Raw genomic sequence first — 21,916 nt, 5'->3', positions numbered from 1 at the left:
AACAAAGTGTTCACTACCAATTAGGAATTAATTGCCATTTCATTAGCTGTTCATTACATGTGTAGTTTTCAAATATATGGGTAATAATTTGCATTAAGCTCAATCACAAACCACTGATCAATTTTAAATAATAGAAATTATAAATTGTATACAGCATTTTTTTTATTATACGATAGGGAAGCGCTGGACCACGATCTCGCCTGATAGTAAGCTGAGATGTGGCCTAAGATGGAGCGTGCTTCCCTATACGGTATTCAGTCTTCGCTTGAAGACCCCCATATTGTACTCGTCGTCGTTGCATTTGAATGCTACAAAACTGAACGTTAAATTCAAAAGATACCATTAGAAATATTTTACGAAAAACCGATGTACAATATTATAGTGTGTAATAAAGAATAGCATTGTCATACCGTACACTATTTTCAAAACACTTTTTTCATGTATAAACACTTTTATATTATTCAAAAGTATTGTATCATATAGTAATAATATTCATATATTTTTTTTATTAGATATGTAAGTAAACGGGAAATATTATAAATTTTAACAATAATTAAATAATTCACTCTACATAACAGAATATAATATGTTTCTTTTAAGAGTATTTTTATTTCGAAAATGCTTTAAAAATGCTCAAAACCTAAGGTATATAAACAAAAAAAACATTAATAACTACTTATTATTAAATATATTCAATCAGACCCATACATTCGTAAGTCATAACAAAATCTTACTTTTTTAATTTTATTCGAGTTTAGATGGTATTTAACGTCGTCGTTTCAGCCGTGGGACGTCCACTGCTGGACAAAGGCCTCCCTCAGGGTTTTCCACCACGACCGGTCACCGGCGGCCTGCATCCAGCGGCTCCCTGCCACTCGGACCAGGTCGTCTGTCCATCTTGTGGGTGGTCGTCCCACGCTTCGTCGTCCAGTACGTGGTCTCCATTCGAGAACCTTTCTGCCCCAACGGCCATCGGTTCTGCGGGCTATGTGCCCAGCCCATTGCCACTTCAGCGTGCTAATCCGGCGAGCTATGTCGGTGACACCGGTTCTCCTACGGATCTCCTCATTTCTGATTCGATCTCGTAGGGAAACTCCGAGCATAGCCCTTTCCATAGCACGTTGAGCAACGCTGAGTTTGTGCACAAGGCCCAGGGTTAGAGACCACGTTTCTGTACCGTATGTCATCACCGGCAACACACATTGCTCGAAGACTTTTGTCTTCAGGCACTGAGGGATTTTGGACGAAAAGATGTTATGTAACTTCCCGAACGCTGCCCATCCGAGTCGGATTCGACGATTGACCTCTTTCCCGAAGTTGGACCTGCCTAATTGGATGGTTTGTCCGAGGTAGACATATTCGTCAACAACTTCGAGAATAGAGTTTCCAACAGAGACCGGAGTGGGCACAACATGGACATTTGACATGATTTTCGTCTTGTCCATGTTCATGCTAAGGCCCACTTGTTGTGAAACTCTGTAGAGGTCATCGAGCATTGTATTAAGGTCTTCCAGGGATTCTGCCATGACTACGATGTCGTCGGCAAATCGAAGATGAGAGATGTACTCGCCATTAATATTGATGCCAAGTCCTTTCCATTCTAACAGTTTGAAGGCATCTTCCAAAGCAGCGGTAAAAAGTTTGGGCGAGATCACGTCGCCTTGTCTAACACCGCGCTGCAATGGGATTGCCTTTGTACACTGATCTTGTACTCGGACTGACATGGTGGCGTTTTCGTACAAGCTTCTCAATACTTCGATGTACCGATAGTCAATACGGCACCGCTGGAGAGACCTCAACACGGCCCAGGTCTCGATCGAATCGAAGGCTTTTTCATAGTCCACGAACGCTAAGCATAATGGCAAATTATACTCTTCGGTTTTCTGTATAATTTGCCGCAGCGTGTGGATGTGGTCTATGGTGCTAAAGCCTTTACGGAAACCGGCTTGTTCGGGAGGCTGGAAGTCATCTAACCTGCGTTCGAGACGATTCGTGATAACCCTTGAAAACAGCTTATAAACATGACTCAAGAGTGATATCGGTCTGTAGTTCTTCAATAGGGTCTTATCTCCCTTTTTGAAGAATAGAACAACCACACTCCTGCTCCATGCTTCAGGCGTTGTGCCCTCGAGCAAGGCGGAATTGAATAGCCTCTGGAGCATCCTGAGGATTGGTTTTCCACCCGCTCTCAGAAGCTCAGAGGTGATTCCATCCTCACCCGGCGCTTTGTTGTTCTTAAGCTGTTTCAGAACAGCTGTTTAAAACCCGTAAAGTAAACCCGCAAAAACTCTCAGACCACACTCTGAAACTTATGGCAGACCGGCGCTCTATGCCACTGCGCACATCTGAAGATGCTAAGTCATATAGGCAGCTCAATAGACTGATATCTAAATCTCTGCGACACGACATTCGCTCCTTTAATGCTTCAAGCATTGAGGAAGCGATTAAGCGAAACCAAGGCTCGAAAGTGTTTGCAAGAGATATGTCTATTGGGCAGAGCCGGCTGACGAAGCTGAAGACAGACCGTGGCGTAGTAGTGTCGGCCAAGTCAGAGGTATTAGGAGAGGTCGAGAGGTTCTACCGGCAGCTTTACACCTCAGTTGCCAAGCCTGTTAATAGTCCGGCTAAAGACCCAAGAGCCCGACTAACCCGACATTTCACCGAGGATATCCCGGACATCAGCCTGTACGAGATTAGGATAGCTCTGAAACAGCTTAAGTATTTAACGTAATTAATATTAATACTCATAATTGATTTGAGAAAGAAATCTTTAATTACAATTTTCTGCTTAATATAGTTTAATAACAATACAAACATTAGGCATCTTTGATAAGTTTCCAATTTTAAATGAACCACTTATTTTATAATGACGTACTAATTAATAAATTAACAATTAGGACACGACACGCTTTCCTTTGTTATCGCTTAAATGACAAAATATACATTATAAATGTTATTCCATAAAATGGCACTATTCATTTCTTTGACTTTATATAGCGGTATTATGTATCATTTGGTACAAAATTACTCCATAATTATAAATTTATATCAACATTTAAAAGATTCATATTTTGAAATTCTGACCTATAGGATTGTTATTTACATCATATTTTCTGAATTTGTATTTTAGTATTAAGCAGACTAACCATATTCAAAGACGTTGGTAAAAAAGTTTTATTTTATAAACATTGACTTACTTTATTTATTAACGTGATACAATTCCACGTCTAAAATGTTTATAGTAACATCATAACAATATTATATTATTTAGTGAGTTATTCTCGTTCGTCGAGCAAGTAATAGTTTCCATTCGATACTTATATTATTTACAAATATGCATACGTTATTGCCAATTATCTGATAATATTATAATACCTATTCGTATACAGAATTTTTGTTGTTCGTACAACTCCTTTTATATGGCTGATACAAAATTATACAGTACGGAATGTCAAGTTTTATTACTCCTTGGGCCCGTTTATACATTCAATCTACTTACAACTATACATCCGGCGTAATTATGTAATATACACAATTACTTATGTTATACTTACTTATTTCAAGAGACAAATAACCTATTAAATAATATCTAGAGTTTTTACTATTTACAATCATATTTTCCTCTAACATGCAACAGAGAAACTTTAAAACTAAATTATAGATACTGAGTATTCATTCAAGCGCTATTATATACTTCACGAAATGTAGTTCCTAAATTAATTTGAAAAATATCATGACCTCCGCCTACATCTTAAAAGATTTTTGTAAGCTTTCCTGTATTCGTTTGACATTACCACGTAAATCACTGGGTTCATACAGGAAGATAAATACAATAGAATGTAGGATGATAACGTTGACGCCGGTATAGGATTCATGTCTCGTAACGTCTTAGTTATTGTTATCGGTAGATGGCACACGCAGAACGTCACCATTATGGCCATTATCATAGTTCCGAGTCTTCTATCCTTTCGTGTCGGGAGAGTCAGTTTTAGCATCGCCATAGACTTTCTTAGAGCTGTTCTACGAAGTCTGTTCTCAGGTCTTTTAATGTCATCTCTACTTTGGATCTGAAATGTTGCCGCCTTTTGAGCGGCTCCATTTTTACTTTGTTCAGAATAGCTTTCCATATTATCGCTACTGCTCACTTCGGGACCAGAAACTCTAACTGAAATTGATTCCGACGAATCAACGGACGATGATTCAACGCACGACGGTTGTTGTTCTCCCTTGTACGGCACCACACCTTTAGATTTTTTAGACGTTTTCCGAACTATGAAGTAAATACGAGTGTAGCAAATGATTATCGCAACACAAGGAAGTATGAAGGCAGTTAAAAACAGGGGCTTCTTTGGCGATTGGCCGTTCTTGTCATCAATAATGGAACAGGAGCCGATTTTTACGTCCAGTCCGAATCGGCCCCATTTATCGAAAGCTGTCGGTATTAAAACGCTGAAAGCTGCGATCCATATTACCACCAGCATAAGACCTATGTTCCGTGTTTTATACATCCTGTAAAAACGTAATAGCTGTAAATAATTACGTACCAAATTTCAATCTATTCGTGTTACATATCCATTAAAGAATGTATCTTCCTGATTATGTAAAAAATATGGACTATGAAATGTTTTAACGACATATAATTTGTCGTATTAAAGAATATTCTATATTTTTTATGGTCATAGTAACAGTTTTGTGCCTCATTTTATTAACGGAGTTATGAAATACTTTCTACGTTTATTATTTATATGAATACTAGCTTTTCACCCGCGGTTTCGCCCGCGCAGTCAAAGAAAAACCCGCATAGTTCCCGTTCCCGTGGGATTTCCGGGATAAAACCTATCCTATGTCCCGGGGTAAAAAGTAGCATATGTCCTTTCTAGGCTATCAAAATATCTCTATACCAAATTTCATGCAAATTGGTTCAGTAGTTAAGGCGTGATTGAGTAACAGACAGACAGACAGAGTTACTTTCGCATTTATAATATTAGTAAGGATGAATTACAACTTAGCAGTTCGAAAAGTCATCAACAAAAAAAAGGCATTTTAATATTTTTGAAAATATAATAGAAAAAAATACTTACTTTGGGTATAGTCTGGGATGTGCGATCATTACATATCTATTGATTGTAATAGCCAGGACGGTAAACAGGGAGGCGGCTACGAGACCATATCTCATCATGGGATACAGCTTGCAGAATATGATGCCGTGTACCCAAGACCGATTGAGGAAGGTAGAAATGGCCAGGGGTAAATTGAAACAGCAGAACAGCAGATCTGAGCACGATAGGTTCATAATGAATATTGCGGTTGCGTTGCGTACCTGTAAGAGAAGAAATTACCTTAAATTCTCTTATTAAATAATGCCAAAACTGAAGTGTTTTTTATTTCTGTGAAGCTTTTGTATGTGTTGTTTTAATTTATTTTGAATATGATTGCTTAGTGGTCGTTATGTTAACTTCTAATGCTCATATTATCCATTTTACATATCAGCATCGTAGTTACATACTACTGAAGTGATGTTGAATTTTTATTATTATGATGTTATATTGTGGGGGAGACGCATTTTTGAAAAGTATTGATATGCCACTACGTGTCATAAATCTTTTATTTAAGTTATCTAAATTCTTAGGTACATAATAAATGAGAACAGACACTTTAGTTTTCTGACTTCAGCCATAATATTTATTCAATTGTGACGTCACAATGATTTATAAGATAGCATACATTCATGAAGGAATCGCTTTTCGCGGCATAGTAATGTTTTGATTAAGATAAGATTGTGCCACGCCTTCTGTCGCACCTGGCATTAGTTGTTTTAACGATTTTATTAATATAATATAATATAAATTTAATTTGTATACTAATAATGAAAATACTTTGTAAATTGTATGATTAATGCATGACTGTTACATTGAATAGATATTAAAGTTTAATTAATGATTCAAACACCAACAAACATTTTATTTTGCAATAAAAAGAGTTGGTTGGGTGAACATATTAAAAATTCCATTCTAAATTAAAAACCAGCAAAGAGTGATATATCTTCATAATGAACATTTAACATATTTCAAAGAAGAATAGGTTTTGATTGAAATTAATCATTAAACTCGCTGTTTGATCAAATAACAAATTAAACTGATTTGAACAAAGCACTGCAACCCTATAATTACCTTGCATTATGTATTCATTGACTGGGGGTCAAGGGAGGACTACTATCAGTTATAATTAAATCTTAAAATAGATCGTCTACTCTAAAACATATTACCTATTGATATATAGACATTATAAGAGTGTGTGATTTGATAATTTCTGTTTACTTATAGCTTGCACTTAAATTATTAAATTAATTAATTTAGATTTATAGATTTAACATAGGTAATGTTAAGTTTTAAACATCCAAATTAAGATAAAATAATTATTCATTCTGCAATGTACTTATTTTAAATTCTGTGATATTATAACTTTTTATAGAATTGAAATTTGGGAACAAATTTTTGCGAAATTTGATACGGGTTAGCTTTGCTCTCAGTGAGAAAATAGCGAATTTTCCTTTAAATTTCAATTTAATGTTCATGTATAGTAGTGTATAATGTGTAAATAACTAATAATGATAAAAGAAGTAATTTACATTATTACATAATATATTTTGATACTTGCAAGTTTAAATTAAAGAAATGATATTAGTCCTTGCTATGTTTAAACGTTTAATAAGTTAAAGGTTTTTTTTCAGTAAAATTTAAATATTGTGATATAAAAATGTTTAATTTTCGAGCAGGAATACGTATAGTGTTAAAAGCTGTGTAAACTCATATGTATATTTACCGCAAAAATACATGTATGATAAGTCATAAATGGGTGTCTCTTATTATTTGCACCTTGAATCATACTGTGAAATACCTACCGTACATCATTTATAAACAATTTCTCAGTACCTATGTGACAAATGTTTAGAGCACGTACGCAATGGTTTTACAAAACATTAATTTTTTGTCATCAAATTGCCTTTAAACAAAGGTGATTTGAATATAAAAAAACATGTTTAATGGAGTGCAAGTACTTTGAGCAAAACAATCGGGTTAAAATGTCCCACCATTAGTAATTTTGTGTGTGCGTAAAAATTTTTACGAAACTAAAAAAAAGGTAGCGTATCTTTTCTTTATATTCACGAGTGTATCAAATGACAATAATTAATAATAATTATTTCAAGCTTATCAGTCACTAATTAATGTTACAGTCTGGTTAAAGTTCACATATTTCCTGTAAATACTTATGTTTATGCAGCAATTAATCATGTAACATTTAATTCGATTGGCCACGGAAATGATTCTAATAAAGCGCAATGAACATTTCAATAGATTGTGATTAAATTATTAAGAAGTGTTAGTAATACGAGAGGTTTTAAATACATCGGCTTGTTTCGCGTGTAGCGGTTGTTGAAAATTTTCAATGTTGGTAAGTTTGGACTATGTTGAATTGAAATAAATTTATTATCTGTATTTTTCTCGTAGTCGTTCATTCTTTAGCCAATCATGGGAATTGAATCGTATATTAGGGGATTTTAAAGATATTCTTTTTTAGGTAGGTACTCCAGGTCTACAAGGGTGTATATAGGTCCATTTTAATGTACAAAGGCATGAATTTTAGGAGATAATTATTATTATTTTTTATTTATGAAAATATATTTTTATTCAGAGCAGGAACAAATTGTTTATATACCCATAATTTATATTGTAAAGTAGGGAGCGTTTTTGTTTTGCGCTTAGGGATAATCTTAAGTACCTAGGTATTACAGCAAACAAAGGCTGCTTTCCTTTTTAAATGTATGTTATATTTATTCTGTATATTTCAGTGAAGTTGTAAAAGTAAAATGCTTTTATTATTTATTAACCATTATATAGATATTTTATAGTAATATTATGTAGAAACGTTTATTATGTTTTGTAGGTAAACAAACAAGTGTGCGTTAACTGTCACGTTTATTTTTTCTGAAAATTTAATTAATTAGTAGGATATTTAAACCTCGTACCTATATGTACTACAAAACACACAACTAGTAGACGTACGAGCTAGTTTCTTGGAGACTTCGCTTGCAACAAAACAGTAGGTAATGATTTCCCTAACCGTGTTATGAGGATACATTTTGACCACAATTTAGTCATAATATGTGCCGTTTTCAGAGTATAAATAATATGTTTATTGACGTATGTGCTGACGCGAGGATGCTGTGACGTGAGATATCGATTTCTGACAAATAATTTATTGAATTCATGCACGAAGTCTTTGTATGGTTACAATTTTGGACTATTGCAAATTTTCTTACTCCTTTATAGGTTTGTTGATATGAAATTGAAATTACATTTACATAAAACATACGTCTATTTCAATAATAAGATTGTTTGTGTGTAGTGTTGTGTGTAGGTACCTACAATTTAAAATGTTATAACGTACCTTCTCATATCGTGCCAGAGCGATGATAGTAATGAGGTTGCCGGGTATCCCAATAATCATGAAGACCAAGGAACAAGCAGCCGTGAACCGCAAAAGTCCATCTGGGTAATCCTTAAACAACTGCACTGAACCCAACTCAGAGTCCGATAAGTTAAATATTTCACTTCCATTAGCAAACAGAACTGCAAACCCTTTCTCGTATGCCATTTCAAAGTATAACAACACTTCGCACGTCATACATCCACAGTAAGTCCATTACAAATGAGTTTATAAACATCTTTGTGGTAATTCTTTCCTAGAATATTTCCTTAATGACTCAGTTTTGGATGTAACGGGTTTCGCCCGTTTGATATTGAACATTTTATTCAGCCCATTGCTTTGTTTACTTATCGAACACTAAACCGTATAAAAATTTATTGCTCACACACTATCGGAACTCGCTTCCTTTTTAATTACAATTCAAACAGATACATTGTTATCACTAATGCAATACGTAATAGGGCTACAGGAATGTTGAAACAATTTAATAATCACTACGCTAGATATTATTCTTTTTATATAAATTATAGAGTATTTTCGATCCATCAATATTGTAGTATTCAATACTTCAATTAATTTACATAAAAATAACGAGACTCGTGTCGTAACTACTATTCCTTATCGCATACTTATCAGACAGTAAATAAATAACACAATTACAATATAAATATATAGTTGAAATACTATTCGATTATATCTCTACGCTAATTTGTAATAAACATTGCACTCATCATCATTTAGCACAATCACGGACGGCTCGCGATTATAACAAATTATTCATGGAAAAATCATGCTCTCATATAAATCCTACATATAACATGTATATAAACAAGTACAAAGTTTAGTATCAATAAGTATCTGAGCGTCTACAATGTAACACTTCACTGTTTCAGTTCATTACGCAGAAGTTACGGCGGGCGTTTCTCTGAGACGCCGTCGCCGGGCGAACGTCACGCCCTCTTGCGGCACATTAACAGGTTCTTATAAGCCTGCCGGTACTCGCTCGACATCACCACGTATATAATGGGATTTATACATGTCGTCAAATATATTAAAATGTAGCCGGCGATATTCGCCGCGGGGTGCGAAGTGAACTCGCGGAATATTTTCGTCAAAGTTATCGGCAGGTAGCACACCCAGAACGATAACATTATGGCCATTATCATTTTTAATAGCTTTCTGTCTTTGGGAGTTAAACGAGGGGGTCTGACGGGAACGGGAGTGCGTTTGAGAACGACAGCCGCTTGACGCAGTCGTTTGGCAGTTTCTCCCCCGCTTGGAGTTCGAGGTTTCGCATCTAGGGCACATTCGTCGTCGTGGCCATCTAGAGTGTCTACACCAGATGAAGATGACCGTTCAGGGCCAGGCGTAGGGGGACAATGAAGTATAGGTGGGGCTAGAAGCGCTTTTCTTGGGATACTAGTATGATGTACGCCATTTTCAGGGCCTGGCGATCGTTCTAGCGCTGTAGACGCTGATCCAACAGCTGAATCTTCTAGACCCGGTCGCGGACGCCCACTGCAAGGAGCTCTTGACCTTCTAGCTGCATCTCTAACTATGCAAAATATCCGCGCGTAGCAAATGACTATCGCTAAGCAGGGCAACATGAAAGCGCCGACGAAGAGGAACTCTTTGGGTGAGCGGTTGTTGCGATCCGGCAAAATTGAACACGATCCAATAGTAGGATCTAGACCGAATCGACCCCATTTTTCTAGCCATGTCGCTATCAATGCTCCGAATGAGAACGCCCACGTGCCCGCTACCATCACGGCTAAATATTGTCTTTTGTATAATCTGCAATCAAAATCAAACATTAAGAAAAATTAAAATTACATACAGCTTATACGTTATAAAAAATAATAGAAAACTTACTTAGGATACAGTCTAGGGTGAGAGATCATAACATATCTATTGATAGTGATAGCGAGGACTGTGAACAGTGACACGGCGACTAACGCGTATCTCGCTAAAGGAAACATCCGACAGAGAATGCGTCCATGTGTCCAAGACCGCTGCCAGAAGGTCGAAGCAGCCAGCGGAAGATTGAAGCAACAGAACAACAGATCCGAACATGATAGGTTCATTATAAACACCGCAGTCGCATTACGCACCTGAAAAGATTGTAAAATATTATTTATTTAACACGCATTCAAAATTAGGTTTACGGTTTCCTTCAAACATGTAAACTATAAAAATAGAATGGGCTACATGTGGTAAATATAACTCAATGAATTCCCGTACAGTGATTAAACTGTGTTATCAACATCCTCGAAAGTTATTATTTATTACTTATAATGATTGTCGGCTGAGCACTGACCTACGCTAACAAATGATATTGTTGTGAATGCATTCATATTAACTATTAAGTTTATATTGTAATTACTTGTTCCTTTTGTTATCATTTTAATAGAGATGAAAGAATATATTAACAAGATACATGCGTAAAATAAATGATGTTATCAGAAGTTTATATTTAAAATGTCATCTTTCATAAAAGTATAATCCTTATGAAAGGCTGTGTACAATGATAAGAAGTGAGTAGAAGCGCTTTTATTAGAGCGAATCAGACATTTTATATTATCACAAAGGTCTCGCAATATGAGATTTCAGTTGAAACACAGAATATATGTGTTACTTTCTTCTGTGCTGTCATATTTATTTCTGTAAAGGGTACATGTAAATTGTAATAGTGTTACATTCTGAAATATATATGAAAAAAATTTCGAGTACTTGATAAAAATAAATTATAAAAAAATAAACCTAGGGCTAGACTAGAGCCTTCAATCCTTACTCGGGGTGTAACAATATCATATTTATTATTTATAGAAAACAAATAATATCAATTATAATTTTAATCAACGAGCATTGGATAACCTCATTTTATTCAGGAACCCTGAAAGCATTACTACTTTTCAATAATGTTATTTTAATTTTCAACGACTCTATCAATTATATAACTAGTTTTATCTTTTATATATTTGTTTGTGTTTGTACGATGACCGCATTATCTTAAATGTGATGTGTAAACAACGAAGTTTTATCTACTTTGGTCTTCCGCAAATACTGATTGTTCACATTGGGAATGCACTCACTTTGATTAGTTTATTTTGTATTATATTTTGTGGGTGTAACTTTATATAACGGAAGGATGTTATTTCTGATGTTTAGTAGCCAGGGTGATGTAGAACACAATATTAGAATGGATATCTGAATATTTATTCAGATATCGATAGCCGCATTCGAATATAGGTACCTATGGGTATATATGGTGCATAAATTATTACTAGTTATGCAATATGAAATGTATAGTTATTGGTAGGTAATCTATTCTATTTCGCCTTGTTGCTGTCAGTGATCCTACAATCCATAAAATTTAACAATATGAAAGGTGTCTCAATTCTGCACGTTACAATCCAGCATGGTAATCCTCTTGTTATGATTTAATCCGTTTCTGCTTCTGAGAACTAGAATCCTTCTGGATATGTCAAGCTGCTAGCATGCCCTTAATAAGGATTAAATGAAAAAGTAGGGTACGTATGAATAAATGAAAAACTGATGAGACTGTGATTTACCCGATTGTTTATAGTTTATTTTGCTGGTAAATATGTGGTAAATTTTTTGTTTTACAAATTTGTATGGATACAATGTATGATATGTATTATATTACCTGTATGGGCGTTATATGTAGTCAATATTATCTGATGATGATTTACAGTAGAACCCCGTTAAGTCGAACCTCGATAAGTCAAAAACCTCCAAATCTCGAAAAAATGTTTTGTTCCCTTCCCTTCAAACACCAAAACCTCCATTACTTGAAATCTCTAACCTCTGTTAGTCGAAATAATCACCGAGTCCCTCCAAGCCATTTTGGTACATATTTTCACTCTATAACTCGAAAAATTAAATTTGACCTCTGTATGTCGAACATAGCAACGTTTTATTTTAAAACCTTTACAACTTGATCATTAGGAATTTATTACCTCTATTGTTCGAACAAAAATAAGTTACCGACTTTAAGAACTTGCCGACAATGAAAGTACACTATTGTTTCTTAGAAAACATTTTAGGAGTATACGATAATAAATCTATGACTCACGTAAACACGTGTTTGCTTAATTGGTGTCAGGTGTTCAATTTTGATTTTGTGAATTCAAAATTTATAAGAATAAACCTTAAACTCTTTATGTCGAATCAAAATCCGCCTAAGTCGAAATCCTCCATAAGTTGAAAACTCTATAACTCGAATTTTTTGGCGTCTCCCTTGATATTCGACTTATAGAGGTTCTACTGTATTTAGTTTATTTTCAAACGCTTTGAATAAAGGAAGAAAGCAATAATCCTTACAAATAAGGAAAGTTAATAAGGGACTAAATGTTTGTGTGTCTATATTCAATTAGTTTAGTATTGCTCTATATGACAGTAGAGGGTATGAAATAGCCACAGAAGTTTTATTTAGCAACGGAATGGTTTTTATATAAACTGTGTAACATAATACTGAGCCTGATTGAACTATTCTATTGATCTTTATCTCTATTGGGCTACAAATCCAACAACAATGCTGTACAGAAAATTGTAAGAACTTCTTTGACAAATAATAATGTTGCGTTTTATATTTATATTAATCAATATAAGACAACTTTTATATAAATAGAAAACGATGCTTCTATTCTAATTGTTGATTTCAGTTTTTAATACAGTCACATGTGACATGATATAATTTGGGCAAAACAGAAAGCAAAGACGCAACTGATTATTTTATGATGATGATGATGACAATATTATAAGCATGAATTGTGATCATTACAAATTATACCTACCTATAAAACAAATAAGAAAATAATATGGTGTCAGTATTTCAATAGCTTGTTATTGCCTAGTTTATACGTAAAAGCGTGTATCGATATCAATTTATATTAAGATTCTCAATAACGTTTCCTATTTCTTTTTTCTCTGAGCTGCTATCGCAGATTTTTATAAAAGAACGTGTGTACGAGTTATAATAAGATATGTGAAGAAATTCGATTTACTGAATAGAAACTACATTTGAACCGTATAAATAGAAATTATGTGAATTGCTTTGAATTATTGAATTATGTTTAGGAAACACCAGTAATTACAAACCTATAAACAAAAAGCAACATGTTGGCCATACGGGACTATACTAAAAATTAGATATGTACGATTTCCAATTAAGTTCTGAGTTGTAAATCAAACAGCTAGTCAGTTTTAAACTAGTCCCGGAACCGTGAACGAAACTTTTGTAATTACAGTCCTAATGTTTTCGCACAAACATATCAAAATATATGTAAGCTCACCTTCTTACATCGCGCTAGAGCGATTATAGTGATGAAATTTCCAGGAATCCCAACCAGCATGAAAAGCACACAGCATACTGAAGCGAACCTCAGCAATGCTTCAGGGTAGTCCTTAAATAGTTCAACAGCAGCCAATTCTTCATCAGTGCTATACGCATCCAGACCGACCACGCTCCAATTGTGCCCGTCTACCTCACTGGCCAGCGTACTCTTTGGTATACTTGGAAACAAATCACCCATTTTAACAGATTACACATCGTTTTCTCACGAGGTCGCCACCATTTAGCGTTTTGTTTAGGTCGGGACACGCGCAGGCTTCATCCACGACTGATAAGGGGCCCAGAACTTCGTTTCTGTCAAGAGTCTCGTGTGATAACGCATTGTGGGGCTATCGGGCAGCTGCTCAGGAAGTAGGCCTATCAGTGAGTCGGCTCCATTATTGTTTTACGCGTGATGACCTGTGGAGATAAGATTCTTTACTAATAATGCAAGCATTGATATAAATCATGTATTCATTGATACGGTTAAAAGTGCACTTAAAACCCAATTTGTATAGAATGCAACATTGTATTAATGCTTTTAACTCCATTAACGAAGAGGAAGGAAACAGTTTTTTATTATATTATGCATATATGTGCCTTGTCTGTGGCGAAAACTATTTAACGATAAAATCGTCAAAATTGAATTTTGATTCAATATGGATGAGAAGTGCTACCAAACGCTCATTTATCATAGATAATATTCGATGTGGTTGAATAATCTATTTCCACAGACTTGGGAACTTTCTAGCTTTTCCGATTACAGCGGCTACGTTAATTAAACGGAATCCACCGGTTTGGTACTAATCAACCAAACTAAGATGCTAACTTCTGACTTCCTCGTGATTAACGCCGATATCGGATTTGAGAGTTTTATCATCCGGTTTGGTTTATCAATTATATTAAGGAATGAAATGAAATTGTATGCAATAAAGATTACCATAATTTGTAAGTGTGAAGATAAACTTAGATTTCGACTATTTAAAATTAAATAGTAGTCAGTTGTTTTAATACAACTAAAATTTAATTTTAATTTTGACTAACAAGGTAAGGTAATTTGGGTATGAGCACGATTTTTAGATAAGAAAATTTTGAAGTAGTTAACAATTTAGTTTCTAATTCTTATTAAGAAACAATATTGCCTACTATATATTACTATAACAATAAAGGGATAGTAATTGGGATGATCTTAATATATACAGTAAAAATGTTCGTAAAAATACAAAAATAACATTCTTATAAATTAATTATTCCGCAAAAAGCATAAAACATTGGACAACGAAATCAACAATATCAATAATTAACAGAAGCACATGCGAACGTGTGTAACGTTTTCTAATTAAAATTAATTACTGTACTCATTTTCCAATATTTTATTAAATCAAAGGTACACTCGTCCGTGACGGTATATTTATTAGAAGTTAAGTGATTTCAGTGAAATCACTTTCGACTTTACTGCAAGTTAATTAAGGCGTATTTCTGAAACATAGGGAAGTTAATAAGGTAACTTTACTGTTATTGAGTTCTTGTTACGGTTTCAGTAGTCATTAAACAGTAGCAATTGGAGCAAATCATACGATATTAAATTTAAAAAAAATTTTGATATTATTTGTACACACATTTATAAAATGCAAATGGTTTAAAGGCATCCCAGTGCAAACAACAAAAGTAATATACGTGATTTCATTTTCATTGATTTTATTATTAATCTATACTAATATTATAAAGCTGGAGAGTTTGTTTGTTTGTTTGCTTGTTTGAACGCGCTAATCTCAGGAACTACTCTGGTCCGATTTGAAAAAAATCTTTCGTTGTTAGATAGGCCATTTATCAAGGAAGGCTATGGTTACAGGCTATATATTATTACGTAAGTGCAGCTAGTTCCAATAAATTGTATAAAAGATGCCCTAGAATGTAGGTAATAAGATACTAATTGTAAAATTGGAGTAGACAACTTTATATTTGAGGAAAAAAACAATAACAAAGCATTAAATACGTGTCATTTCGAAATAAAACTAATTTTATCTCCAGAGGATTCGTTTGTAATTGGTTTCTTAATCTTCTCTTTGTATTTCGGAAGTAATCCACACGTTTGTCATTCAATTTCTTATTTTTATTTTTATTGAGAACAAAGTAATGGAATATGTATTGGCTCTATTAATTAATTATACATTCCTTGACATTTATAGCCAGTAAATAATAATTTGTGTATTTTGCCCCAAATTTGGTACGTAAATTGTTATTGGTATCATGTAAAAATACATATCTCTGTAGTAATCTCAACTTAATGGGCAATCAAATAATTATAAATAATAATGAGCCTTTGTCGTCTAATTATTTCTATTAAATAGTTAATAGTTGTACAAATAATATTGCAATATCCTGAACATTTGTAGTGTTTCTACCCCATACTACATTTATGTTATTTAAATAGCCACGGCCATTACTCCCGGAAAGAGTAGTAGAAACAGCAATAAAAAGCAAAAAAAATAAAATATTTATGCTATTTATACAACGCAAAAAGAAATGTATATGATCATATTCTGTTCTCGGTCTCAGTTCCAGCCCTTCAAAAAGGACCTCGTGCTTTAGTAAGTAAATAAAAACCTTCGCTATATAACGTCTTTATTACAATACTATAGCACATCATTGTCCATCCATTTACAGAATAATAAAAAAAAAGAAACAGATCCCAAACTTGTAATCAAGTCACGTCACTCAGCAGTCGAGATAAAATACCAACCAATCTCTAGTACAACAGATTTCAATCTTAATAATGATCTTTTGCGGTTTAATTATCTCTACGTGACAGTGATGCTCGTAAACATACCGAATAACCTTTTAATGTCTATTATTTCATGAATATTTTGATTAACGTGCCGAAATTAGTGAGATAGAAGAATGGAGTCATTTAATGACGGCTATACATATAGACTTTATTCAATTAATACGCAAGATGGATTTTATGTTCTATAAAATTACAATATTTACATGATTTAGGATAGAGGTCATGCATAGTGAAATCGTAGAAGTAATTCCGGTTATGTTTCAATTATAGTACTTTAGCATTCTTCGAAAAGTCAATAATCTCGTCTCATTACTTTAAATAACAATTTTGTATAAGTTATGGATATGTATCGTCTTTGGATATTTAAACACAAAGCAGTTCTTTCTAAATTGCTTATTCAGCTTCAAATAAGGTCTACGAAACCCCGTCTATAATAATCTATTAGCCAAAATTATATTCAAATTTTTAATCTAAGTTTTGTTGCTCACTTTGAAGCGTTTCTTTGTAATTTTATGGTTTGATGATTTATCTATTAAAGCTTTTACAGTTACTATTATGCATTCTGGCATATTTACTCACTTTATGTATTTTTAATAACACGAAACAGCTTCAATAATCCACGTGATTAACACGACCGATAAGATTTTAATCGTTACTAAATGACATACAAATATTCCCATTAATATATAAATCCGAATCGTGCCAACTTCCACGTGTAATTATCATCGCAAATAACGTAAGCGTAAATTTATAGAACACACAATATATGTCACCATTCCCGAAAGAAAACTAAAGAGAACGAACCGAATAAGACATTATTAGATACATAAATACAATTAGCGTTAGCCAACGTTACCGCATTAGGTATAAGAAGACGTAACAAATGCAAACGGGACAAGATTGTCAAATAGGTAAATGGCAGTACCAATTAAGGACGCAAAAGGCAGCCTGGGGTGTTAAGTAGAGCCTGAATAAGCAAAAACATTATCATCTTATTGTTTTACGTGACGATCCGACCCGATTCTTTTTTGGGTCGAGATCCGTGTTAATTATTGTAATATTACGTGGATGCTTTATTAGGTGTATCGTTTGACGTCACACCTTGAAGAAAATTCCATGAAAAATTGTGAAGAAAAACTATAAAACACTTATTATGTTAAATTATAAGTATAATTGATAATAAAGTTACTTACAATTAAGCGGCAGTATAGGGTTAATCAATAATATTCAAATACTGAACAGTTGAAAATAAATTCAGTCACATCGTAAAAGCTCTCACAGTTTTTTCCGCCAATATGATTTTTTTTTGTAAAAGGAAGGCAAAGGTTTCGACCCATACAGCCTTATTGGATATGAATTGGAATATATGGGCTTCAAATGTCAATTTGGTTATTATTTGAATCTTACTTTTTTATCATGATCAAATCAAAATTTTCACAAAATAGGGATAGTAAGTATGGTGGTTTAATTATAAAATTCGAGCGAAGAAACCAAATCTTTAATTAAAAATTTATAATATTATAATCAAAATTGTTAAAATAATTTTTCTAATAAACAATCGGTATTCGATAAACGTTATACGTTAAATGAGTTTACTTTGAACATTAATTTTAACGGTCTATTTTGATACCAGTAGAGATTTTATACCACATATTGTATCAAATTATGCATCCACCCAGACATTTGCATTTACATGCAAATAGTAGCAACACATAACGGAACAAACCACTGCATATTCCAAGGATATGAGTTCTATCTTTGGTCCTATCCAATATTCGAGTGACAGTCAACCGGACGAATCGATCAAGGCATAGTTTAATATGGTGATCGCACCAAAGGGAAAATCATATAGTTACTATTATTAAACACGTATGAATAATTCAAGAACAGTCAAGACGCAATATGCACTAGAACGTATAACTAATATAAAAACGGAATCAATTATGTAATCACTTAAAAGGAATATAATCCATTAAGTATTAAAACGTAATTATCAAGTCCATTATATTAAGCTTTCTCAACGCAAATGAGCAATCATCTTCATTGAAACCAATCACGACTCAGGATTGAAACCAGCTTATTAACATATTTATTATTAAAGTTGACAAGGAATTATTTATTCAGAAGTCAAATTTGCTACCTATATCTTTTCCAATGCTATTAGTAAATAGAAATTATCTTGTAAGTTAGTGATTGATTGAGGAAAGGGGCAGGTGTTGGTGGCTTCTAATGTGATTTTGGTTGATTGATGTAACAATACTTATTTGTACGAGCTGGCGATAATAAAATAACACCCGAAATGAATACCTGAAATTGAGTGAGAAAGGTACTAATGTATCTGTAAATAATAGCTTCTTGGGCGATATAAATATATACCTATACAATTATACATATTATATACATTTAAAAAAGCTTTTTATAGTGAAAACAATGGACTGGTCTTTTACTCGGGAAATAAAATAATTTTTGAAAGAGAAATTCTGTACGTGGAATGACAAAATATATGAGCCTTATGAAAAGATTGTTACGGAACCGAATGCCGAGTATCTTTCATTTTAGTCCATGAGAATAAACTAGGATTTTTATTTTTAAATAGAGACAACGTACTGCCGCCATACTAAAGGACTGATGCAATAAAAAAATTGACATCTATGTTTGTGGGAATAAAATTTTCGACGGAATACAGTTTTGTGGCAAAAATTATGATATTTTTATGTTTCCTATGATAAATACTGGCAGGTATTAAAGCATTTCTTGCTTGTCTAATTTAATTCGTACAAATTTAAATATGTATTTTTTTCTTTTAAAAGAAAAAAAAAATCAAATGGAATTTTTTTTAGACTACGATTACCTACGGCCATAAATCTGGTCCTCGTAATATTAGGTGAAAATCTGCAACTATCATAACTTCAATTTTGTTCAATTTTGGAAATCCACTTCTAAACTTGATATTAAGCCAAGTTTGCCGGTGAGTGTGGAGGGGCGTAATAAACCTGAAGATATAGCTAATATGTTTAGAGAACATTTTAAAGTGCGGTCACCTTTGGGGCCCTCGGCCGCGATTTACGAGGAGACCGGCAGGTGTGGGGATGAGCCTCTGCTTCATGTCTCTTCTAAGCAGGTTGCATCTATCATAAAAAACATGAGTAGAGGTAAATCTCCGGGCCATGACGGACTCAGTGTGGAACATTTAAAGTATGGGGGATGTCACTTGCCGAGAATACTTTCCATGTTCTACACCTTATGTATTAGTCACGCCTATCTTCCCGCGGCTCTCATGAAAACTGTAGTCGTGCCTGTGATTAAAAATAAGACGGGTGACATCTCCGATAAGGGAAATTATCGCCCCATATCGCTCGCAACGATTCTAGCCAAGGTGTTGGACAGTGTGCTTGATGCTAATCTTAATGGCTTTTTAAGCCTCCATGACGCTCAGTTCGGTTTTAGACCCGGACTCTCTACTGAAAGCGCTATTTTGAGTCTTAAGCACACTGTTCAATACTACAACAAGCGTAGGACTCCTGTGTATGCTTGTTTCCTCGACCTATCCAGGGCATTTGATCTGGTGTCGTATGACATCTTATGGAGGAAGTTGAGGGACAAGGGTATACCGGCAGGCATATTAAATACGTTTAAATTCTGGTATGCTAACCAAAAAAATGTTGTTCGATGGTCTAACTCATACTCCGAAGTGTATGGGCTCGAATGTGGTGTTAGGCAAGGCGGACTTTCGTCTCCCAAGCTATTTAATCTATATGTCAATGACCTTATTGTCGAGCTCAGCAGTATGCATGTCGGTTGCAGCATTGGAGGTGTCTGCGTAAATAATATCAGTTATGCCGATGATATGGTGTTGCTGGCCCCGACTGCTTCTGCTGTGTCTGAATTATTGAGAGTTTGTGAGAAATACGTTGAGGCACATGGTCTGCAATACAATGTAAACAAATGTAAATATGTTGTATTTGGGGACACCGGTAAGTATCCTAGATGTACTTCCACCATAGCTCTTAATGGTATAGTTATAGAAAGAGTTAAACAATTTAAGTACCTTGGGCATATGCTTACCGATGACCTCCGAGACAATGTGGACATTGAGCGGGAGCGACGGGCGTTGGCGGTTAGAGCCAATATGTTGGCTCGTAGATTTGCTCGTTGTAGTAAAGACGTAAAAATAATGCTTTTTAAGGCGTTCTGTCAGAATCTCTACACGAGCAGTCTTTGGGCCAACTATGCGGATCGATCGTTAAATGCTCTTCGTGTCCTGTATAATAATGCCTTCCGAATGCTGTTGAAACTGCCACGCTTCTGCAGCGCCTCCGGGATGTTCGCTCAAGCACACACATCGGATTTCTGGGCCGTCATTCGCAAAAAAACAGCTTCTCTTTTAATGAGAGTGCGGGGCAGTTCCAACAGCATTATAAGGACCATCGCGGAGGATGTAAGTGCGCCAATCATGGGACACTTTGTGCGTACACTTGTTGCGTCAAAGCGACATGTCTACGCGTAGAGTGTCCTATGGTGGATTTAGTTTTTAGTTTTTAGATGTAATTTTACTAACATTAATACTTAGGTTGTTTTTTTTTTTTTTTTTTTTACTAACAAATGGATCTGCGATATCCGAATTTTTGATGCTAAATAAATAAATAAAAAAAAAAATAACACTAACACGTGCGAACCCCAAAATTGACGAGATCGCGCAATAAAATTACGGAAACCCTTGAATCAATGTTTTACGAAGTTCAATAAACTTATGGCCAGATTTTCTTTTGTGATGCGGTAATAAATTCTGGTGGTATTACATAAAAAGGTTCCCATTTACGGTCTGGAGTACTGGGTGCGACAATACAACGTGTAATATGGGTAAATGTTTCTTTCCATTGTTCTGGAACTTTTGCTTAGCCGTGGTTATAATGAAGATCCCTTGATTAATTAAAGAGATATGATACAGAGCGCTCAATGTCGCGCTGATTAATATAGGGGCTATAGTTGTGTGTGAATTAATGGTATTGTTACCTGAATATATACCTAATGTGCTTTATGACTATACTTTTTTGACAGCTTAGGTATACATTTTACGCAATTTATTTCTTACTAGCTGCTCCGCGCGGTTTCATCCCCGTGACACCTATCCCGTTGGTCGTAGCGTGATGATATTATAGCCTATAGTAGCCTTCCTGATTAAATGAGCTATCTAACACCGAATTTTTTTTTAAATCAAACCAGTAGTTCCCGAGATTAGCGCGTTCAAACAAACAAACTCTTCAGCTTTATAATATAAGTATAGATGA

General features: G+C 34.4%; 2 protein-coding genes across 2 annotated transcripts in view; both read right to left on the bottom strand.

The window, feature by feature from the left end:
• Nucleotides 1-3,215: 3,215 nt before the first annotated feature.
• On the bottom strand, nucleotides 3,216-9,072 carry LOC123697191 (G-protein coupled receptor moody-like). The gene is made up of 3 exons (XM_045643613.1): nucleotides 8,449-9,072; nucleotides 5,082-5,320; nucleotides 3,216-4,509 (listed from the first exon to the last, which is right to left on the bottom strand). Exons 1-3 carry the CDS (start codon nucleotides 8,683-8,685, stop codon nucleotides 3,732-3,734), a joined length of 1,254 nt encoding a protein of 417 aa, XP_045499569.1. The 5' UTR covers nucleotides 8,686-9,072; the 3' UTR covers nucleotides 3,216-3,731.
• A 160-nt stretch (nucleotides 9,073-9,232) lies between these two features.
• LOC123697190 (G-protein coupled receptor moody-like) overlaps nucleotides 9,233-21,916 on the bottom strand; it is a 73,121-nt gene continuing 60,437 nt past the window's right edge. Inside the window, exons 2-4 of the mRNA XM_045643612.1 lie at nucleotides 13,803-14,260; nucleotides 10,360-10,598; nucleotides 9,233-10,281 (exon numbers count right to left, since the gene is read on the bottom strand). Coding sequence (XP_045499568.1) covers nucleotides 9,438-10,281; nucleotides 10,360-10,598; nucleotides 13,803-14,042 — 1,323 coding nt within the window. The 5' untranslated portion in view covers nucleotides 14,043-14,260 and the 3' untranslated portion in view covers nucleotides 9,233-9,437. The remainder of the gene's footprint in view (nucleotides 10,282-10,359; nucleotides 10,599-13,802; nucleotides 14,261-21,916) is intronic.

Source organism: Colias croceus, chromosome 14, assembly GCF_905220415.1.
Source record: "Colias croceus chromosome 14, ilColCroc2.1".
Lineage (NCBI taxonomy): Eukaryota > Metazoa > Arthropoda > Insecta > Lepidoptera > Pieridae > Colias > Colias croceus.
The sequence above is the reverse complement of the archived record's forward strand: the minus strand, read 5'-3'. Positions and strand labels throughout refer to the sequence as shown.

What these genes read in the sequence shown, in the direction of transcription:
- LOC123697191 (XM_045643613.1), bottom strand. Translation starts at nt 8,685, where the DNA reads ATGACGTGCGAAGTGTTGTTATACTTTGAAATGGCATACGAGAAAGGG. An exon ending in CTCTGGCACGATATGAGAAG is followed by an intron (nt 5,321 to 8,448) that starts GTACGTTATAAC and finishes CTTCTCTTACAG; the next exon opens with GTACGCAACGCAACCGCAAT. An exon ending in CATCCCAGACTATACCCAAA is followed by an intron (nt 4,510 to 5,081) that starts GTAAGTATTTTT and finishes ACGTTTTTACAG; the next exon opens with GATGTATAAAACACGGAACA.